The 18,131-nt window shown below is 38.7% G+C and overlaps 1 protein-coding gene and 1 non-coding gene across 3 annotated transcripts in view; both read left to right on the top strand.

Annotated features, from left to right (window-relative positions):
* The window catches only part of YPEL5 (yippee like 5), a 17,955-nt gene extending 1,293 nt beyond the window's left edge, over positions 1-16,662 (top strand). The window contains exons 1-3 of one of the 2 annotated variants that reach the window (XM_006094338.3): positions 375-525; positions 13,141-13,305; positions 14,796-16,662. In XM_006094338.3, the coding sequence (XP_006094400.1) occupies positions 13,165-13,305; positions 14,796-15,020 (366 nt within the window). In that variant the 5' untranslated portion in view covers positions 375-525; positions 13,141-13,164 and the 3' untranslated portion in view covers positions 15,021-16,662. Of the gene's footprint in view, positions 1-374; positions 526-13,140; positions 13,306-14,795 lie in introns of those variants that run through there. The other variant, XM_006094337.3, reaches the window with a different exon arrangement.
* Positions 11,011-11,117, top strand: LOC111827118. The gene has a single exon (XR_002830621.1). It is a non-coding gene; the product is annotated as a U6 spliceosomal RNA (small nuclear RNA).
* Positions 16,663-18,131: the final 1,469 nt, after the last annotated feature.

Genomic DNA, 18,131 nt, shown 5'->3' on the forward strand with positions numbered 1-18,131 from the left:
CGCCCCTGTCCCCGGAGTGAAGTGCGAACTCGGCTCCGAGTGGCGGGGCCGTGAGGACGCCCGGCGAGGCCTGTCCTTAGAGAGGACCACGTCCGCGGCCGACTAGTGTTGCCGCGGGCGGAGGGCGGCGTTGGCTTTTGTTTCCCGCCCCGCGGGGTGGGCGTCTGCCCCCCGGCTGGGCCGCGGGGAGAAGCCCCCGCGGGCGCGGTGTGGCTGTGGGACAGGCGGGGGGCGCGGCAGGGCCCCGCGCCGCCGCCCGCTCAGCTGTGGGGACGGGTGTTTTGTTGTTCCGCGGAAGGCCCCGCGCCCCGGCCCCTCCCTATTGGCCGGCGGCGTCACGTGCCAGCAATCAGCTGGGCCCAGCCGGGGCCGCGGGCGGCGCTGAGCTGGCGGGGCCTGGGCGGCCACGGGCCCGAAGAACTCGGCGTCTGCGTCCGGGTCCCGCGGCCGCCCCGCGCGTCCTTCCTCCTCGCTGCCAGGAGGTCGGCGCGCTCTTGCAGCCCCTCCATTCTCCACTCCTGTTAGGTAGGTGGGGCCGGGAGGATTGTGAGCAGCAGGAGTTGGAACCTGGACTGCTGCAAAGATCTGTTTAATCCTCACGCCGCCTATCAATCCTCCCTCCGAGGGAGAGGCTGGAACGTGTACAGCTCATTTATTTTTAATTTTTTTTTCTGTTAACAGAACCCTGTTGGTAATCTGAGGATTTTTATTCCAGGTTTCCTTGACAGATGGAAAACCTGAAGTAACCTCAGGCTTAACCTTGGTGTTTTTTTAGAAAATTAGACTTGCTGGTGAAGTAGCGGGGTAATAGGATATTGGCTATTTTTTTTTTTTTTTTTTGCACAGCCACATAGGAAGTGTTTCAGCTGCTTTCCAACACAGGGTACATATTTATGCCAGATGTGAAGTGTCTTGGTGTATTCTTTTCCTAAAAGTTTATTGCATACTTGTGCTGTGTTAGGTAAGAAGAAAATTGCAAAAAAAAATTTAGAATTGTTTCTCTTACAGCTAACAATTTAGTGAAGAGTCGTAGGCAGATGGCAGTTGAGTAACAATGCAAAGTTAAATATTAGTTATGAAATGAGTGTTATGAGAGATCAAAAATAGGGCAGTGAGAGATGAAGTATGAATTTGGAAGCGTTCTGAGGTGGATTGGTATTGATTAGAGCTAGAAGACGAAGAGGCTTTGGGTTGCTATTAGGCAAACAGAGGCCTAGGAGCAAAAACAAAGGCTTAGAGCATGTACAAATAGTGAGAAGGTGAAGCTTGTGCAGTTTGGCACACAAAATATTTTCCAAATATCCCATTATTTTTATGGGTATACACTGGAACACCAGCTAGACTATATAGCTCCTTGGAAAGGATTGATGTCTACCTTTTTAGAGGGTGTCCTCACCCAGCTCAGTGCCCAATACAGGCCTACTAGTTGACTTTTTGTTTTTTAATGATTATCTCTAGGAACCATCTTATCTATAGGAGAGGGAGATGACGAGTAAATTATTTAACTTTATACAAGGGCACTGAAGTGAATTAGATTTTAACAACTTTCCTAAAAAGATTAGTAAAATCCATGTGGGTTTTACTAAAATAATATCTGGTTAGGTCATTGAGGATTTACCCCTAGACTTATTTGCCTTTTCTTATGCTCCACTTAAGTGGTAGAAGAGAAAAAAACGTTTAGAAGCAATAAAAGGGAAAAGGAAATAAGGCCAAAATTAAAACTAAAAGAAGAGCTTTAGCTACCAGCCTGCAAAAAAAAAACAACAAAAAAACAGTCCATGGGACATGAAGCTAGTCCTAAATATAATCATGAGCTGTGAAGATAGTCCTAAGTATATTTGTGCCCAGAATGCCATTTTCAGTTATAAAGTATCTAAGTGACTATGTAAATCAATACCAGTTTCTCTGGTAATCCTGTGCAGTAATGTCTGGGTAAAGTAGGAACTGATCTTAGCTATGACATGAACTTGCTATTTGACACCTGTATCAGGAACCAGGTAGTTAAATTATACTCCAGTCTATTCCGTGTGAGACTGTTTGACTCATAGTATTGCATCTCAACAAATGAGAGATTTTGAATTTGTCTTGGCAAAAGACTGGGGAGGTTGCCAACTTGGATAGTTTAGATGACTCACTGAGTTACATGACTAGTCTTATTTTCTAGTGATGACTAAACAAAAAGTGTTATAGAAATACAGTAAACTTGAAAAACATTTAACAACGACAAATACATTATTTGAGGATACAGAACAAAAATATAAAAGTTACAGTGAAATGGAGACCTGATTCCACCACCAGAAAATCATTTAACATAGCAAAGGAAACTGGTCAGGTATTGCAAAAGAATTAACGAAAAAGAAAGCACAGCTTTCATGTGTAACCGAGACCTTGGCTTGGTGAGTATTTTGTACAAAAATCGGAAAACTGGTTTGTGGATAAAACTCAATTTGTTATTTTCCTTTGTAGCTTTTCAATAGAATTCGGTTACAAATCACTATGAAAATAATTAATGAGATTACAATAACATTAAATGTTAATTATAGTAATCAACCCAGCACTGTTAAAAGTTCCTTGGGTTTTGTTCCTTTCTTTGTTTTGGAGAGACTCAAAACCAGAAATACAAGTATGCTTCTTCGTGTTTCCATTTTAGCTGAACCTTTTGCTAAACAAGCTCTCCTGAATGGCAGATTCCTTTAACCCTTTCTGTACTAGGTTTCCTGCAGGTGAGGCTTGTATCCTACCTTTGCCCACCACCACCTTCTGGTGCAGTTAGAAAAGCCCCTCTCAGTTCTGGTGGTTTGTGTTTTCTGTGGTCTTTGGAAAGTCTATCTGTGAAGTAGTTCCTTAGAGATGCAAATCAACACCTACTATGCTTCCTGGTATTTTTAGGGCTGGTATGTGCTGCCTCCCTTAGGGTATTCTACTTGCCAGAGTTGAATCCGAATTGTATTATTAATTACAGTGAGGGCAAGTACCTATTTTAAGACCTAGCACTGTGACACTAATAATTTGAGATGCTTCAAAAGGTTTCTAACTTCCCTCCTTGTAATTTCTGTCACCTGGTCACTTAGCTTTTCAGTAATTAACAGGAGGTGAAGCTAGTCAATTGTTATTTGTTTTATATTGTTTCTGGGCCTTGCTTTCTTCATCTGTAATAGCAGAGGGAAGTTGGGGTGTGTAATGGTAAAGAAGGTAATCTATTTTACTAGATGAACCTTTATTTAACATTTACTTTGTGCCAGGCACTGTTCTAAGAGTGTATTATCTCTCCAATTCTCACAACTCAGGTGGATACTACAATTCCATTTTACAGGTGAGGAAGGGAAAGATACATTCCCCAAAGTTTACACAGCTTTTAAGGCACAGAACTGAGATTTGAACTTGGGCAGTCTAACTCAGTTCAACTATCTGAGCTATATTGTTTAAATCCTGGGGGTGAGGAGAGAAGAAGGCAGAAGCTGGGTATATATTATCTATTTTTATAATCTTTTTATAGTTGATCTTCAGCATGCTGAACTGATTACAGAAAATTAAAGATTTTAGCTAGTAAAAACCATTAAAAAAAGGGAGCAGGATTAAATTGACCTTCTCAAATACTTATATTGATCCTTGAACCTGAATGCTAACCAAATTTACTTTGTCTGAGAAAGACTGCCTGCTTTCTAAATGAAAGGCTCTTTCACTGTCTGAACAGATTTTTTAAGCAGGGGTTTTGGGTATACTTTCTGTCAATGGCTAGGTAGTGAATATTGTAATCTTTGTAAACCATAGGGTTTCAGTTGCAACTACTCAAACTCTGCCATTGAAGTGAGAGAGCAGCCAATTATAAATAAATATGCGGGTGTTTGTGTCCCAATCAAACTTTGTTTAAGACACTGGAAATTGAATTTCATGTAATTTTCATGTGTCACAGAATAGTCTTCTTTTGATTTTTCTCCCCTACCATTTAAAAGTGTAAAATTCTTAGCTTATGGGCAATACAGAAACAAGTGGTGAGCTGCATTTTGCCCACAGGCCTTAATTGCTGACCCCTGCTTTTAAGGAAATTTAGCAGTGAGCCAGACCGAAGAACAGGCTACCGTAATATTTAATTTGTGTGTGTGTGTGTGTGTGTGTGTGTGTGTGTGTGTGTATTAATACCACTAATGAAAGTGGAATTTGCAATTAAAAGATATAAAATTTATACTAGCATCCAAAAAAATGAAATATTTAAGTATAAATCTCACAAAATGTGTACAAGATCTATATGAGGAAAAATATAAAACTCTAATGAAATCAAGAACTAAATAAATGGAGAGAGATTTCATGTTCATGGATAGGAAGAATCAATGTTGTCGAGATGTCAGTTTTTCCTAACTTGATCTGTAGATTCAATGCAGTCCTAATCAAAATCCCAGCAAGTTACCTTGTGAATATCAACAAACTGCTTCTAAAATTTCTATAGAGAGGCAAAAGACTCAAGAGTGGACAACGCAGTATTGAAGAAGAATAAAATAGGAAGACTTGACACTACCTGACTTCTAGACTTGCTATAAAGTGATAGTGATCAAGATTATGTGGTATTAGCAAAAGAATAAGACAAATAGATCAGTGGAACAGAATAGAGAGCCCAGAGATAGACCCATAGATGCCAAAACCGGTTTGGCTCAGTGGATAGAGCATCGACCTGCGGACTGAAAGGTCCCAGGTTCGATTCCGGTCAAGGGCATGTATCTGGGTTGCAGGCACATCCCCAGTAGGAGATGTGCAGGAGGCAGCTGATCAATGTCTCTCTCTCATCGATGTTTCTAACTCTCTATCTCTCTCTTCCTCTCTGTAAAAAATCAATAAAATATATTAAAAAAAAAAAAGAAATAGACCCATAGAAATATAGTAATCTGATCTTTGACAGAGAAGCAGTGCAATACAGTGGAGCAAAGATAGCCTTTTTACTAAATGGTGTGGGACAACTGTACATCCACATGCAAAAAAATTGAATCTAGGCAAACACCTTACACCCCCTTCAAAAAAATTCAAAATGGATCACGGGACTAAATGAAAAAAGCAAAACTAAAAAACTAGAACATAAGAGAAAACTTACATGGTCATAGGTACAGCAGTGACTTTAAATGTAACACCAGTGGCATGATCCATGAAATAAATAATTGGTAAGCTTAACTTTATTAAAATTTAAAACTGCTCTGTGAAAGATAACGTCAAGAAAATGAGAAGACAGGCCACAGACTTGGAGAAAATATTTGCAAAAGGCATATCTTATAAAGGACTACTGTCTAAAACAGCCGTGGGCAAACTATACGGCCGGCCCGTTTGAAATGAATAAAACTAAAAAAAAAAAAAAAAGACCGTACCCTTTTATGTAATGATGTTTACTTTGAATTTGTATTAGTTCACACAAACACTCCATCCATGCTTTTGTTCCGGCCCTCCGGTCCAGTTTAAGAACCCATTGTGGCCCCCGAGTCAAAAAGTTTGCCCACCCCTGGCTCTAAAACATAAAAAAAAACAACGAAAAATAAGAAAACCTGTTTAAAAAATGGGCCAAAGACCTTAACAGACATCTCACCAAAGATGTGGCAAGCAGCATGTGAAAAGATGCCCCACATTATATGTAATCAGGGAAATGTGAATTAAAACAAAAATGAGATACCACTACACACCCAATAGAATGGTCAAAATCCAGAACACTGACACCACCAAATGCTGACGAGACTATAGCCCAAGATGTCAAACTCACGGCCCAAAACAAATATTTTTGCGGCCCAGCCAATATAACAGTATGTAAGAAACATACCGTTTTAATTAAAATTTCATAACTTAATTTTTACAATATCCTGTTATACATAATTAATAAGGAACTACAACGTTTGCACCATTTCTCTCCACTAATACTAGCAGCGAATATTAGCAGCCGATTGCCACATCATTAGTCTTGTACTGACTTGTTTGTTGTGCGCAACAGGAAATATTTCACTTTCAGAGAACAAGATAGGTTTATTTGTGTTACACTTACTTGTGCAGTTATTCAGTGTCTGGTAAGTTAATGTTCAAGAAAAAATACTAATTTTTATTAAAATGTTCTATTTTATGTGAACAATTAATTACTCATTTAAGTTCTTTGTATTCAGCATGTCTATTGAAATAAAGCTATGTTTCTATCAAAATTGAAGTTTTTGTTTTTTTTGCGGCCCACATAAACTTAAACCTTGTTTATTTAGCCTATGTTATCCTTTGAGTTTGACATGCTTGGTGTAGGTTCATTAATTATAACAGATGGACCATTCTGGTGGGGGATATTGATAATGAGGGAGACTATGCATGTGTGGAGCAGGAAATATATAGGAAACCTACCCTAATTTGCTCTGAACCTATAATTGCTCTAAAAATTTAAATCTCAATTTAAAAAATAGTCTTTTAAAAAATTGTTTTATTGTCTTGGATTCAAACTACATTCCTGGACACTGTCTTTCATGGATTTCTAAACATTTTATTTTATTTATATATTTTTATTGATTTCTGAGAGGAAGGGAGAGGGAGACAAATGGAAACATCAAAGATAAGAGAGATTCATGGTTTGGTTGCCTTGAGCCAGAACCCGGGCATGTGCCCTTGACAGGAATCGAACCTGGGACCCTTAAGTCCACAGGCTGACACTCTATTTACTGAGTCAAACCAGCTAGGACTCGTGGATTTCTGAAAGAGAAGTCCCCTCCCCCCTTTTAAAAAATAGATTCTATAAATCCTGTAAATTTCTAAAAAGTTACATAAAAAGGGAGAGGTCCTAAAATGTGATCGCTTCCCCAGAGTCTCCTATTAAAATAAAAATTGAAAATTCTAGGTTGTAATATGCTATTTGTTGAAGGGGGAGGAAATCGTATATACTAGTAATATAAAAGGCTAATATGCAAATTGACTGAATGGTGGAGTGACCAGTCGCTATGACACACACTGACTACCACGGGGCAGACGCTCAATTCAGGAGTTACCCCCTGGTGGTCAGTGTGCTCCCACAGGGGGAATGCTGCTCAGCCAGAAGCCAGGCTCATGGTTGGCGAGTGCAGTGGTGGTGGTGGGAGCCTCTCCTACCTCCGTGGCAGTGCTCCAAGGACTCCTCGGGGGATGTCTGAGGGATCCTGAACTGCTAGAGGGCGCAGGCCTGGCTGAGGGGCCCCCTGTCCCCCCAGTGCATGAATGTTGTGCACCAGGCCTCTAGTAACTAAAATAATGATCTATATATCATTATGACTTTCACTTATATTTTCAACCTGGCCCCTCACTGTTTCCAATAATTTCAAATAAACTGATAATAGGCTCCCAGCTAAACAATCAAGTTTGGTACTTCTCTTATTTCAACCTTTTAAGGATTTTAGTAACCTGGAACTAAGAAAAGCTAACATCAAAGAGGCCTTATTTATAAAATTGTCTGGGATTGGTACTTATAGAAATTCAGATTATTAAATTAGTTTTTTTTTCTTGAAAGTTGAGAAGGAAGAAAACATCTTAAAGCTTTAACTTTGGTTATAAACTTGAACTTCAACACCGACAGATAGCAAAACACGCATTTTATTACTTAAGGACACACTAAGATGGCCCCCAGAATCAACACAGAGAAGCAGGTCACTTTTAAGATGTTTTAGAGTCATGTGGCTGAAGAGATTTTGAAATCTTCTGAGTCCAAGCAAGGTGATTAGCATATTTGGGAAATATTTTAAATGTAAAACAATCAGAAAGTAGATCAGTGGCTGACTGTGGCTAGAGGTGCGAAGAGGAATTAACTGCAGAAGGGTTTGTGGGAATTGGGGGAGGTGATGGAAATAATTCTAAAGCTGGTTTGTGGTGCTGATGGCACACTTTATAAATATACTAAAAGCCATTCAGTTTTACACATACAGTGGCTAATTTTATGGTATGCATGTATTTCTTTAAAAATATGCTATTTTGTTTTGTTTTAACAAATCAGCTATATTCTGTCCTGTCAGAAAAAAAGTTTCAAAGTTTGTAATCTATATGAGCCCATGTTTTTTGTAGCACTATCTAATTTAGCACAAATGCAAGTGGGACCTGTGATTGTATGGTGGATTTGATAATATACTCCACACTCCCTAACTATAAGACATTTATCTAGAAGTGATGAGAATTTGAATTAAGACATTGACTAGGGAGAGGGAGGTAAGACCTCTAAAAGTGATTTAGGAGGTATTGCCGATTTTGTGATTTCTTCTAAGAATTTGCCAGGGTTTCTAGGAGAGTGTGTGATTGGAATTGCCACCAACCAAGATAGGGAATACAGGATCAGCATGGAGGCAGGAGGGGTACATGATAAATGGAGCAAGATGTAGTTCAGATACCAGTCATATAATCTTTATTCCTCTACAAAAGGGAGGTAATAAATACCTACTTTAGAAATTGTCGAGGTTAAGTATGTAAAGTACCAGAGGCAGTGTCCCATACAGTGTAGACACTAAGTAATCATTAGGCCTAAGGAAGAGTTCAGCATATCATCTAGGTTCAGAGAGGTCTGATTCAGGTATTATGTCATAAATAGTCAAGTGGCATACTGATTGATGGCAGCCTCTTGAGAGTTTGGATAGTGTAAGTCAGTAGTAAGTTGTTTCTAGCCCTGCAAAGCTAAGGCTTAACACTTGGAATCTAATGACCCTACAGAGGTTTTCCTACTTCTCAAGAGCTTTGACAGCAAGTGTTGTTTGCTTGCTTTTGCTAGATTCCATGGCATTTTAGCTTACCCCTTTTGGCAAATAAGAACAGTTTTCTTATGAAAACTACATTTTACAGTTTTATCCAATAAATATAAACATATAAATGGCGGCCACAATTAGGAATGGTGATTCTGCACTGATATTTTTGGTTTTGGTAATGAATTATATAATTGAATACAGTAAAAATACTTGGGTAAAAGAGTAAAAAATAGAATTTGAAGCAGGGAGAAGGAAGCATGTTAAATCTGTTTACCCCACTTACAAAAAAAGAGTTTGCCTGTATCCAGTAGCAAATGATCACAGCTATATTGTAATTTTGAACCAAAGGTAGAATGTAGGCAGAAGGCATAGGGAAAGTTCATTTTGAAATCCAGTACATTTTCCACAATAGCATTGTATTAGCCATGGTCAGTTCAAAAACATCTAGTTTCTCCTGCATTATGGTTGAAATAAATCACAACATGCTTTTTTTTTTTTAGTTTGAAGTAATCAGCTTTAAAGTAATAAGTTCCAGAAACCCACGCTGGAAGCTGAATCACTGTACAAATACTAGTGTTCAGAGAAATATGGAATCTGAGTGTTATCAGTGGAATTGGAGTTCTTGAGTGACAGAGGAAAAAAATTTCCCGAGTCTCCCCCCAATGGGAGGGTGGCTGCTGTTAGAAATCTTTATTGATGATCAAAAATGAAGAGGGTTCCCCTTCAAGGTCCCACCTTTGTCCATCTTGTCACAGAAAAAGTCCAATTTTGTCTTCATTGGGGCTAGAATAAAGGCCACTGCCCAGAATTTCTGCTCTTACATTAAAGTACTAGTACAGTCCAGTCTAGCATCTGGCTAGCTTAGTTGTGTTTCCAGCTGCAGTCCATTGTGTGTGGGGTCCACATGGCTATGGAGAGAGAGAGCAGGTGAGTGCAGGTCACAGAGCAAGAGCGAACAAGAGCAAGATCCAGGGAACTCGAGGGATTTTTTTACCGGGAGCTTCTTCAAACTAACCAATTAACTCTCCAAGATCTTGCACACTTCTGATGGGTCCCACTCCCTAGCAGCCAATCCATTATTCCCCTGGCTAGACTGACAGGCAAGCACCTTCCCTACATCATCCTGACTTCTGTGCTCCCCTGTCTTCCCCCAACAATCCAGTACTGGATGGGGGAAGGGAGGGGTGTTAACCCCCTTGGAGGAATAATACTGTGTGAAGCTGTAGCTTCCTGGTGAAACTTCCCAGGTAAACATGCTTACAAAATCTGGCCTCCCCTTACTTCCCTTTATTAATATTAACTTCTAATTATGATGATAACATGAAGACTATGTGTTAAAAGGTGAGACTAAAACCTTGCTGTTGATTATTTTCTGTAAAGGACCAGTAGTAAGAAACATGACCAAAATCAACTGCTCACAGGATTGATGAATGATTTATTTCTATCAAGACTAGGGGCCCCGTGCATGAATTCGTGCACTTTGAAAGGAACTGTGGGGGCCACGAGGCTATGGTGGATACAGGGGTGGGTCTCGACCCATCCTCTGTGCCCCCACCATGGGCCCTGGTCCCCTGTCTATTGGCAGCCCCGCAGCAGGTGCGAGCAGGGCCAGCACTGTCAGCGGGTGCTAGCTGCAGCTGCTGCCCCCGATCACCCCTCAGGAGCAGGGGGAGGTGGAGAAGCCCACAGGGGCGATCGGGGCCCGCAGCCGCCACTCACCCCACTGACGGCACTAGTCCTACCATTCACCCCACTGACGGCACCGAGCGATTGGGACTGGCTCCGCACCGGCAGCGGGTGCGAGCACCAGGCGGAACCGTGACACGCGGGAGCAAAGAATTTTCAGTAACCACCAGCGGCTTGCCCTGATGACAGTGACCGGTGCCCCACCTTGGTCTGGCGCCTCCTGGTGGTCAACGCACATCATAGTGACCAGTTCGATTGTTCCGCCATTCAGTGTATTTGCATATTAGATAGATTCTTAAACTCAAATGTGTTAATTATGTGATGTAGGATGGAGATTGAGCAAATGCAGTGAGAGATGTAAAGTTGCAGCTACCTCTCAACTTTAGTTAGTTGTTGCTCTACATAAATACTTGCCCATGTTGCCAGGTATCCCCATTGTTTTTTTATTAAAAAAAAAAAAAAAGACCATAAAAACAGGTTCTTTAATGAAATCTCTCAAATCTTAAGTGGCAACTCAACTGTTTTTTTTTATTAACACATTAAGTGCCCTGTCAGTCATCGGTGACTGACACTATACTTCCCGTTGGAAGACAAAACAGGCTGGGCGCTTAACGTGTTAAAAATAAAACTGGTGCTCGCTTCAGTAGCACATATACTAAAATTGGAATGATACAGGGAAGATTAGCATGGCCCCTACGCAAGGATGACATGCAAATTAGTGAAGCATTCCATATTTCTTTTTTAAAAAATAAAACTGTGTAGGCCAAACAAAACATGGCCACACATGTTTTGTGAGAAAAGGGTTATTTGTCTGTTTTGTTCACTGCTCTATCCCTACACCACCAAATGAATTCAGCCTGCAAGCCTCAAATTTGCAGCCTGTGACTTTGTAACAGCATTGTGTTCTTAAGCACCATCTGGAAAAAGTAATGCTATCATATTAAGGGCTGAAACAATAGGCAGTAAATCTTAGCTATTGTCCTTTTGCAGAAAGATAGAAAACTACATATCATGTCTTAAGTCTCAGTGTTTTACCCAAGGTTTATTCATTGACATTCTTATTTGTGGACTGGTTTTCCTTTTACCAGTTATAAATTGTATATCAATAATCACATTTACTAATGGGCTACACATTAAAAAAAAAAAGGAGGCAGAAAGGTACAACAAAGGTGCAAAATGGATGGGCACACTTAAACCCAGTCATATCAGTAATCACATTTACTAATGGGCTACACATTAAAAAAAAAAAGGAGGCAGTTATAAATTGTACTTATATCCACCATTTGTTTTTCATTCCTTATTAAACTTCCATATTATAATGTTTAATGGGAGTCGTAACAATCTTTGTAATAATGGCATTTCTGATGGCATTACAACTTCCAATGGCTGAGGAAGTTCACAGATGTAAGGAGGAATGGAACTTTTTAAAATTTGTAATGGAATTTCCCCAAATTTAAGATGACAGTGGAATTGTTTTCATAGTGGCAACTATATCAGTTCTGCATGCCATTTCAAAGACGTATAATATTCAATATTTAAAACACAAGAGCTAACAACTACACCCAGGAATAAATTACTTTTTAAATGAAAGCTATAGCCGTAGCCAGTTTGGCTCAGTGGATAGAGCGTCGGCCTGCGGACTGAAAGGTCCCAGGTTCGATTCCGGTCAAGGGCATGTGCCTTGGTTGCGGGCACATCCCCAGTAGGGGGTGTGCAGGAGGCATCTGGTCGATGTTTCTCTCTCATCGATGTTTCTAACTCTCTATCTCCCTTCCTCTCTGTAAAAAAATCATTAAAATATATTTAAAAAAAAATAAATGAAAGCTATAGTATAGTCTTGACTAGATCTAAGTTGGATTCAGAGTTTTCTCTCCTCCCACCCCCATGTTTCATCATGTCTGTGACTTAACTGAACCAGTATGATATATTAACTAAATTATGTTATAATGGTTCATCTTTCCCTTCACTGTACTTGTTTTTTAGCCTTTGCCAAGCCTAGACCATCTTGTGTGCCCTCCTCTTAGAGGAGGCAAAGTACAGTAATGGAATAAGTTTGGCTTTGAGTTGGGTCATTTGCATTCTAGTTATGATTTTTCTGTTCTTGAAAGTTGTGTAAACTAGGACCAGATAATATCCTTGGATAATCTATGAAATGGGGGTGAGAGCCTCACAGACTTGTGATGGTTTTTGAAATAAGTGAAGTACCTAGTACAGTGCTCCATGGACTCAAACTTTACTATAATATTGGTGCCATCACCCCTATATTGTTGTAGATAACACTTGATGATCGGAAACCCACTTGTTTTGTGATTGCTCCTTTTTCTACTCTTATCTGATCAACTCACTCACGTTCTACAAGTCTTTTCTCGAATTACCCATACTCACAATGTATACTTAACATTTGAGCTAAACCTTTTTTCTCACCTCTCTACCTGTGCTTTTCATCATTCCATTTCTGATATTCCACATTCTTACTGTTTTTTCATACCAACCAAAAGAGAAGCGATACCATTTCTTTTTCTGCCTAAGCATGCTAAAATATTCTTTTTTTTTTCTTTAAAATATTCTTAGATTGCATGTGCCAATTTCTTGGTTCAGTGCATGAACTTTGGATCCTTTTGTTCGGTCAGCTATTTCACATACTGAATATTATAAAACAGAGATCGCATATATAAATGGTTCCCTGTGACCCCCACCAAGTAGATACTAACAATTTTTTAAAATCATAATGCATTTATTGTCCTTTTCCATTTGCTCCTAGGTTTTTAGACCTTCAGCTATAAAAATGGGCAGAATTTTCCTTGATCATATTGGTGGTACCCGTCTGTTTTCTTGTGCAAACTGCGATACAATTCTGACCAACCGCTCAGAACTCATCTCCACTCGATTTACAGGTGCCACTGGAAGAGCATTTCTTTTTAACAAGGTTTGTGGGAAAATCAGTTTCATTTCCTAAGTGGGTCAAGTGGTGGATATATTTGACAGTAGTTCCAGAATACTCCTCAGAACTTGGAGATGCCAGGAAGGCTTAAGAATGAGAGCTGCAATCTATAGAATTTATTACCCACTAACTTGTCTTTGAGTGGACCTTAGGAAGGTATTACTAGAATATGATTTTTTAAATTGGAAGTTGAAAGACTGTTATAATAAGAAGGGTAGTCTCCATTTAGAAAACATTAGTGTAAGAATTTAGTAGGGACTTCATAGACTATGGAAGGAAGGGGCTGAAACATCCCCATATTCCTGTCACTGATTTATCTTTATAGGGAGATAGCTTGACAATGCAAATGAATAAGAATCATCTAACCAACTTCCCTTGCTCTAATTTATGCTCACCAGTCATCCCTCTGATTATGATTTAGTTTATTACATAGGTTTGCCAACAGGAAGTTTACTCATTTACAAACAATTGTCTAATCTATCTGCTTCTCTAATTTCTGACTTGCTTTGAAATTAGTTGATGTGATATCTGCCTCCTGGAGTCTAATGTGTACTAGTGAGGTTGAATTTCCAAGTCTTTTAGGCTAAGGAACAGAACTAGTACAAAGGCATTGCTCTTAGAAGGTCATCTAAACTTCCCCAATGGACACCCTTCTGTTCAATTCAGAAACAAGTTTTTCTCTCAAAGAATTGGTAGTATATACTCTTTGATCTTTACTTGGATATAGGGCGGGAGCTGGCACACCACGGCAGGCCAGCTTCCTGTGTTTTTAAAAAAAAAATAAAGTTTAATGAAGCTCAGCCATGCTCATTGATTTATGTATTATCTATGGCTGCTTTTGTGCTACAACAGCAGGCTAAATAGTTACAATGAAGAACGTATTGACCTCAAAGCCAAAAATATTTATTATCTGGCCCTTTACAGAAAAGTAAAGTATAGCGTATTCAGAATCATTGGAAATTCTTCAGATTCTTTGAACTCACTTGAAAACAATGTGTTGTCATGTATGATATATAGTAGGCTTATCCTAGTCTGTATATAAAATGTATTTTCAGAAACAAATTCAGTAAACTTTTAAATAAAATACCTGTTGTGTACTGGGTCTTTTACATTGGTAGCCTTGTTTTGCACTCATGATTGAATAGTGAATAATAACAATTAGACACAACCCTACAATTTATCTATCAAAGTCAAGGACTCTTCACTACAACTCAGAAATGTAACTAGTATTTATAGTGTGGATTGGACTAGTACATTAATGTGTGATCTCATTAGATGTCCAGTACAGTGCAATTCCAGATGTTTACCTGTCCCAGCAGCTTCTAAAAATAGCTCTTGGGAAGGGGTGTTATAGGTCTGATAAAGTAACTGGTGTTTGCTTTTCTGAATTTGCTGTTAACTGCACCAACCAAGTATTGTGTACTTTTTGGCAAATAATTTACTTGCTTTTGCAATTTTGTTTTCACGTTTCTTAGGTAGTTAACCTGCAGTACAGTGAAGTGCAAGACCGGGTCATGCTTACTGGCCGCCACATGGTTCGAGATGTGAGCTGTAAAAACTGCAATAGCAAACTGGGATGGATCTATGAGTTTGCCACTGAAGACAGCCAGCGTTATAAGGAAGGCCGTGTGATCCTGGAACGTGCTCTAGTTCGAGAGAGTGAGGGTTTTGAGGAGCATGTACCATCTGATAACTCTTGAAGAAAAAGAGAGAACTTCATCTTTTCCCAGGTCTCCTTCACTGAAAACAAAAATCTACTTACATACACTGTCACCTTAGCACAGAGTCGGATTCATGAACTGCGGAACAAGAGGTTATGAGAATCTAAGATGGAACCTTTCTTTCTTTCTTTTTTTAATTTTCTATTTTACATCCAACAACAGTATGTAGAGAGAATATTATGCAGATGCTGTTAAATTTTTTTCCCTACTTTTACATCTTGAGGCAGAATAATCTATCTGCAGCTATATGGTGGGCTATGTGAGAAAAAAATCTGGGCTATTAGAGTGGAAAAATGTGTTTTATGTAAATTTTGAAAGGAAAATGTGTCAAGAGCATGGTTTTTAAATGTATTTGGGCTTTATTTTAAAACTTTTTTTATTTCACTTGATTTGCTAGCTTCAGAGAAGAGATCCGAATTTGTGACCAGCGCTAAAGGTTCAGTGTTAGTATGGCTTGTGCTGGCCATTGTGCCATAATCTTGTTGGAGATGAACCATAGCACCAGAGCCCATTCTTCCTTGTCGGTCTTGACCCAAAGATGCCACCATTCCTAGTTACTTGTCACCACGTAATTGGTGTTGTTTGGAAACTTTTCCTGAAATGGGGCAGAACTGCTTGGTGTCCTTTCCATGTAACGTAAGCATAGTAATATAAATAAAGTAATAGTTGAATGTTTTTGGTCCTGTGTTGCTTTTAAAAAACATTCTTTAAAAGAGTAGAATATTTGATAATTTTCATAGTACTGTTTCTTTTCAACTCTTAAGCTAAATTGACTGCTTATGAGATACTACTTTGTTTAAATTAAAGCATACTGTTTAAATCCCTACAGTATTGTATTTAGAAAACAGTTGAACAGAATGTCAATGTGCATTCATGCAGAAAGCATATCATCTGCATCTGTTCTAAAAGAGAGGGGGAGATGAAGCAGCCTGTCTAAAAATACTACTCTGCAAAGCATTTCAGCCTGTCCTCAGTTTTGCTTTGATTTTGACAAGTCTGTAGAGCCTAATAGTTTCATCAAAGGACTAGCTCTCATAAGCATTATTTTCTCAACTCTTTCCTAACTCAGCTATTGAAATTGAAGCTGTACTTGGTCCCTTCAAGTGGAAGGGAATCAAATTTGACTCAGGGTGTTAATCTTAGCCCAAAATTTACATTATGAACTATTAACATGTAAATGTTTCTTTATTCAGAGTATTTCTAGTAATCTAGTATTTGTTTCTGGTAGAGTAAATGACATTAAAATTGGCTAATTTGAATGGATGTTTGAGTGCCCAATTTATAGATCTTTGTCTAAAGAGGAAATTTATCTCAATTAGCAAAATCTGTCATTGACATTAGATGTAATTTGTCAGTACAGTTAAGATTAAATTTCTCTTACCTTTGGGCTCTTGGTTAGAGGCATAGGGATCTGGTTAAGTAGGTATATAATGCATTTGAGATAAGTGGACACAAATTCTGTGTTTCCTTCACTGTGGACTAAATCTTCAAGCATTAAGAAACAAGATTCATTCCCATTCATTTCATACCGGTCTTTGATTATATGCAGATTCTTAGTAGCATGCCTTACTTATAGCACTGTGTGCATTTGCTGTTATAATAAAGTATATTTTGACTTGCATTGGTGCAATACTGCTACTTATTTTTCACTGATCCTTGTCTAGTAATCACCTTGTCTTAGTTTTATCTATGAACACATATATCTTTGAATGGCTATAGCTGGCTTCAGTTGGCGCCAGGTGGCATTGTGGCTTAGTTAACTCTACCTAATTTACACCTGGGATATTTAATTCACCAGTATTAACTTTTCTGAGATTATTTTGCTTCAGATGCTGACAACTACAAAAACAACAAAAAAAGTCATATTGCTAGGTTAACTTTAAGGTGACTGAGGCAGATAACCACAACAAGCAATATGGAAGATACAGTCAGATTGGATTCTTTACAGAAAAGCCAACACATTCACTTGAGATAGAAAACCACTAATGAAAATGATATTGCTTTGGGATGGGAAGATTAACCAAATAAGGTGAGTATACTGCAAAATAAGTAGGTTACTGAAGGGTGTACACATTAAGCTTTTTCCTTTGAAGACTTTAGAATCTTTCCTCTTAGTTTTAGGTGACAATGACTAAGTTGTTTTGATCTTAATGTGAATGCTTTTATTTAAAGAGACCCTAAGGTGAATATTGTGAGTAAAAAATATGGTAGTGATTATGCAATGATTTAAGTTACAATTGTGACAAGCTATTTTGAGGTTGGAGGCGAAAAATAGTGTAGCCATGTCTGTTTTTTAAATTTACCTATTCATAAAAGTTATATGGGATGTTTAAATGTAGAGTCTGAGCCACAGCGCAAGCCTAAATCCGTCCACAGGTAACTTTTGTTTGGGCAGGATTGGAAAACTGATTATAAAAATTATTCAAGAGACATATTTATGATGGTTCATTTCCACACTTATAAAAAAAAACCCTCACAGTTTAAACAGATAACTGCTAATTGGATGTCTGAGCAGCTACACACCAGGAGCCATGTAAAACTCAAATTCTTAATTCTAATCTAGGGACGGTGTGAATTGGGAACAGAGCAAGATTGAACTGAAAAACTCCCGTTTGGCCAGCACTTTGCACTGATATGAAGATATGTTTTAGAGATAAAGCAGAACTGAGGAAAACTTAAGGTAGATTCTACCTATCCTAAAAGGGGTGTGAAATGTATGGCTTCTTTATTTTAAGATCTTGTGATTTCCCAAATTAAAACTTCTATATTTAGGCATAGAATGCATTCCAAAAGCACCATGAAGGATTTTGTGACCCCCAGACATCACTACATATTTAGGTGTGTTTTTAATCATCTGCAATTTGATCACTTGGGTGGCTGGTTAAACGGTAAATTATGTCCCTATTCCCTCCCCTAGTACTGAATTGGTCTCTGAGGGGGAGCCAAGAAATCCAGATTTTTTTTTTTTTTTTTTTTTTAGCAAACTGCAAAGATAAACCTATCTACTAAAACATGAAAATCACTCATACAGTTATTCAAACTCAATGTGTGGTTGTGGTGTGTTACCACCTGGTAAACCAGTATTTGTCA

This window comes from Myotis lucifugus, unplaced genomic scaffold, assembly GCF_000147115.1.
Source record: "Myotis lucifugus unplaced genomic scaffold, Myoluc2.0 scaffold_134, whole genome shotgun sequence".
In the NCBI taxonomy this organism is placed as follows: domain Eukaryota; kingdom Metazoa; phylum Chordata; class Mammalia; order Chiroptera; family Vespertilionidae; genus Myotis; species Myotis lucifugus.